This window comes from Tupaia chinensis, unplaced genomic scaffold (assembly GCF_000334495.1).
Source record: "Tupaia chinensis unplaced genomic scaffold, TupChi_1.0 Scaffold000057_1, whole genome shotgun sequence".
Lineage (NCBI taxonomy): Eukaryota > Metazoa > Chordata > Mammalia > Scandentia > Tupaiidae > Tupaia > Tupaia belangeri.
The window spans coordinates 2,220,301-2,225,651 of record NW_006159515.1 but is presented as its reverse complement, the minus strand read 5'-3'; the positions used below and the strand labels follow the sequence as shown (position 1 = coordinate 2,225,651).

The 5,351-nt window shown below is 37.8% G+C and overlaps 1 protein-coding gene across 3 annotated transcripts in view; it reads left to right on the top strand.

The window, feature by feature from the left end:
- Positions 1 to 5,351, top strand: part of TPP2 (tripeptidyl peptidase 2) — an 81,617-nt gene that overhangs the window by 25,654 nt on the left and 50,612 nt on the right. For all 3 annotated transcript variants that reach the window (XM_006141512.3, XM_006141511.3, XM_014592319.2), the window contains exons 7-8: positions 3,014 to 3,168; positions 4,618 to 4,694. In XM_006141512.3, the coding sequence (XP_006141574.1) occupies positions 3,014 to 3,168; positions 4,618 to 4,694 (232 nt within the window). The remainder of the gene's footprint in view (positions 1 to 3,013; positions 3,169 to 4,617; positions 4,695 to 5,351) is intronic.

Here is a 5,351-nt window from a genome sequence, read left to right as displayed (position 1 = left end):
AAAAAAAAAAAGAATAAAAAATATGGTATTTTTTTCTTTCACTCAGCATAGTGGTTTTGAGATTGATCTATATTCTGATTTTAGTCTGTTCCTTACTGATCAGTAATATTTCATAATGTGGACACACCCACTTGATCCGTGCACCCATTGAGTTATATGTAGATTGTGGGGACATTTGTATACGTGTCTGTGTGAAAGTATGTGTTGTTTATTTGGGGCTGATATTAAAGAGAACTGGTGGGTATAAGTACATATAAGTATGTATCTAACTAAAGAAACTTGCTAGCTGCTTCCCAAGGTGGTGTACCCTCTGTAGCCCCTCTGTAGCGTGTGGGAATTACAAGTGCTCTGCATTTCCACCAATGCTTGGTGTCATCAGTTATCAGTGTGTGGTCATAGGCACTTGTGCTCCCCAGAGAGAGACAGAGGGAAAATAAGAAATCATCCCCTAGGATGACAGTGCCCCAGTCCATTCCTCTCTTGGGTATACATGCACGCACATCCAGCTTCAGTTTCAAGCAACCGGGTCCGGGACTCAAACCACGATCAGCCATGCTGGAGTTCAGATCTTTAACCACCATGTCATCTGCTGGTTGCCCTTCAGACCTCCTAAGAGCAGCCACTCTTTTTTTTTTATTATTATTTTTATATGACCAGATAAAGAGAAAGGGAAAGTGAGAAAGCAAGCCACCAGGTCTGGGATTTGAACCATGGTCAGCCATGTGGGATTCCAGCGCCTTAACCACCATGCCACCTGCTGGCCCCAATAGCACCCGCTCTTAACTGCCATGGGAGATTATAAGGAGTTTTGTGGAGAAAATTAATATTAAAATGCTGCTTTCCTATTTTTGTTGGGAAAAAAAGTAAATGCAAAATTGACAACACTGAGTACATATTTTCTTGTATGACAGCAGTTGGCTAAAACAGAGCAAGTTTGAAGGGTAATGTGTTTCACTTTTCCTTCAGCTCTGACTCTGTTGTCCCCAAGAATTAAGGCTCAGTGCCAGTTGTCACTTACCATTGGGCTTGAATTGTTTTTTCTGACAGTTGTGCAGTATTTCTGTGTTCTTGTGTCTTTTAGGAAACCTTTCACTTAAAGACCTACTTTTGTTTATATTTTATTTTATTGATACATAACATGTACAAAACAGTATACAGTTCACAAATTGTGTATTCATTGAATTATCTCAAAGTAGATACTTCTTTTTAACTAGCAATTTAAAGGTCAAAAAATGAGACATTGTCAAAACCTGAACCATGCCTCTTCCTAGTAAATAACCTATCCTCCATCCTTCCAGAATAAACTATCCTGATTTCTGTTGCCACATTAGTTTGGATCATATGTCGTTGATTTTTTTTGTAGGTCACAAATGAGAAAATTGTAGGAATTTCACATGGTTCAACCTTTTTCAGTTTATATAAATGGAATTAATTCAATATATATCCTTTTGTATGTGACTTCTTTGCTTCAATCTTATTTTCGTAAGCTTCATCTCATATGTGTAGCAATCATTCACATTTATTGCTATATAATTGTCAGTTTTATAAATTGATGTGCCTTGTATCCTTTCCCTATTAATGGAACTTGAAAGTTGTTTTAACAACTTTCAAACAGTGCTGCCATGATTCTTGTGGATGTCTTTAGTATATCTGTGCATGCATGTCTGTTGAGTGTGTAGTTAGAGGGGGAATTGTGTTTGTGGTAATTTTCACTCCCGCCAGCAGCGTATGATACTGCTTCATCCACTTTCGCTCTTGTCAGTCTTTGAAATTTTAGCCATTCTTAAAAAAATATAATGGCATTGAATTGTGGCTTTAATTTGTGTTTCTCAGGTAGTTAATGCAGTTGGAGGTCATTCCAAATGTTTTATCCCTTTTGGTGGGAGGTGGTGGGGGGGTCCTCTGTTTTTCTTTTGAATTTAAAATTTCCTTTATACTTTTGGATATAAGCTCTTTGTGAGTTATATATTGTGAGTGTAGTGTATTTGTTACTTGAATTTTTGTTCTGGGTAGGATATACTAAGAATAGTATATGTCATTCAAGGAGTTTGATTTTTTTGTGAATTGTTGGGAAGAGACTTAATATATCATTTGATACCTGGATTAGAGTTTTTGTTTTTTTAATAATGTTTTTTGTCTTCTTATTTTTCTGCATTAGTCATTGTGCATCTTTATACATACAAAAAGATTTTCCAAGTATGAATACACTATCCATTCCGTATTAGTCCAAACGCACTACTGTTCACATTATCCTTATCAGATTATTTTTTCTTTTTGTGTCCATTAAATATCTTGCCCTTTCCCCCCCCTTATTCCCTCCTGCTCCCTCACTGGCCACCCTCCTCTTACACTGTCTCTAGTATCCACAGTTGCTCTTCGTGCTTTTATATTTTCTACCTTTCAGTTTCTAACATAGAGTGCAGACATTTGGCATATATTAAGTGGGGATATACAGTGCTTTTCTCTCATAGTCTGACTTGCTTCACTTAGCATTAAATCCTCTATATCCATCCACTTTCTATCAAATGCCAGGCAGGGTCTTACTGTTTTTTATGGCTGAGTAGTATTCCATAGTGTATATGTGCCACACTTTGTCAATCCCTTCATCTGTTTTTGGACATTTGGGTTGATTCCATGTCTTAGCAATTGTGAATAATGCTGCAGTAAACATGAATGTACAAATGTTTTTCCAGCTGAGTGTATATCTATCCTTTCGATAGATACCCAGGGCTGGAACTGCTAGATCATATGGTAGTTCTACTGGTAGGTCTTTGAAGAACCTCCATATCATTCTGTAATTAGCTGTACTAATTATATTCCCACAAACTGTGTGTGAGAGTTCCCTTTTCACCACAGCCTCACCAGCATTCATTCTCTATTTTTTTCGTCTTAGCCATTTTGACTGGGGTTAGGTGGTATTTTTTATGTGATTAATAATATACAAATTTAAATTAGTGGTTAAAGCTTTTAGTCTATGAGCTTACTTTGTCATTCCCCTCTGTTTTACCTCCAGGAGCTCATGGGACACATGTAGCTAGTATAGCTGCTGGGCATTTCCCAGAAGAACCTGAACGGAATGGGGTCGCTCCTGGTGCTCAAATTCTTTCAATTAAGATTGGTGATACAAGACTAAGCACAATGGAAACAGGCACAGGTCTCATAAGAGCTGTGAGTATTTGTGAGTTGCCAATTCAAAAGAAATAGGTTAAGGGTCAGTAGGTAGCTTGGAAGTTAAGGCAGTGGGATCCCACAGGGCCATCTGCATGTTTCAAGTCTTGGACCTAGCAGCTTTAAAATCACACCAGTCGTGTGTGTGTGTGTGTGTGTATGTGTGTGTACGTGTGTACGTGTGCGTGTGTATGTGCTGCCCAAAATCTTAAGAGGAGAATGAAGGAGAGGAAATTGCAGTGAGGCCATTCCCCCTGAGGAATAATTTCTCAATTTCCCTTTTCTGTTTCCAGTGAGTAGTACATGTAGCCCTATGGCAAAAATCTAAACAACAACTCCCCCCCCCCCAAAAAAAAAAAAAAGAAAAAAAAGAAATGAAAAGGGTTGAGCATCTGTAACCAGAAAATCCAAAATCTAAAACGTCCTGACCACCAAAGTGATACTATAAGTTGGAACTTCCACATCTGACCTTGTGACAGGTCACAGTCAAAACACTACAGTACAAAAATATTGTGCAAAATTACCTTCAGAATATGTGTATGAAACATAAGTGAATTTCATGTTTAGACATGGATCCCCTCCCCAAGATATGCATCATATGTGCAGATATTTTAAAATCTGAAAAGCAGCTGAAATCCCAAAGCTTTCAGATAAGGGATACTCAACCTGAATTAATCTACTTCATGGATATTTTTATGTTTATAAAGTGCTGAGAATACATTGAACTGTTTGTTAAACAGGACTTTGTTTAAAAAAGAAAAAATGCTTATTAAACTCATTTTTAAATGATTTATATTAAAAAGTATTATAAACTTTTTTGTCTTAACCTTTGAAAAAATATATCATTTCTAGCAAGCAATTTTGAGATATTAAAAAAGAAGTACTTTCTTAGCCAGCTTGCTTTAGCTTCCTAAGAAGAATCTAAAACCACAGCTCATATTCTGTATTTCATTTTAACATGTGAATTATATTTTACTTCAACTTCTAAATAAATTGAGAACCTCATAAGATCCATTCTGTTTTTTCTACTTCTCTCTCCATCTAACAACATTCTATTTTGGGAATGCTGGCTATGTTTTCTTTTTTTTTAAAGAATTATTTTATTTAACTTTATTTATTTTAATTTGACCAGGGAGAGACAGAGTGAGCAAGGAGAAAGAGTGAGAAAGCAAGCTGGCAGGTCTGGGACTCAAACCGCGGTCACCCATGTGGGAGTCCAGCGTCCCTACCCACCACACCACCTGCCGTCCCAGCTGGCTGTGTTTTCTTATTGACCGTTTACTGCGTGTCTCTTTTTGCTGTTTTGTTTTGGATCACTACCACATGCCTGGAAGTAACTTATAAATTAGAACATGTTTTGGTAAACTATAGGATTATATGCCTTTGTTTTACTGGCTAATCTGTTTCTGTAAATTGCTACCTAAACTAGAGTCTTCATCTTTTTAATAGATGATAGAAGTTATAAATCATAAGTGTGATCTCGTCAACTACAGCTATGGAGAAGCAACTCACTGGCCAAATTCTGGGTGAGTGCTCTTTGATGGTTTTTGGCTATAGAACTTTAGCTGCTGAAGAACAGTAACGGTATTTCAGGAGTGGGTTAAATGGCACAATGAAAAACAACAGTTGTGGTGGTGAAGGGAAAACTGTATCTATTGGGCCTTGGGCCCCATCCCCAGGATCCTGTCTTTGATGTTATTCATGTCAGTCTTTGAACTTCACCTGCAGTCTCAATCTCAAGCATCCCTGTGACTGTGGCTGTTATTCTGAAATTTCCAGCCCATGGACCTGTCTGCTATTTTTGTATTGTTCCCTCCACACTATCCTCATTTCCCTTCCTGGCATCCTCACTTCCCTTCCAATCAGTTTAGGTCTGACATTGTATCTGGTTTTTGAAGCTCTTTATTTAAAATTTCATCGAGGGGCTGACAAGTGGCCTGGTGGTTGAGGTACTGGACTCCCACGTGGCCGACTGCAATTCAAGTCCTGGACCTGGTGGCTTGCTTCTTTCTCACTCATCAAATTGAATAATAATAATAATAAATAAAATTAGCAAATATTTATTTATTTTTTTTTTTTTTGAGAGAGATTTTCACTGTAGGGCGCGTGCGCTCGCCAGACAGACAGAGAGAAACATAGAGACAGAAAGCGAGAAATCACCTCCCGGGGGGATGGTCACGCCG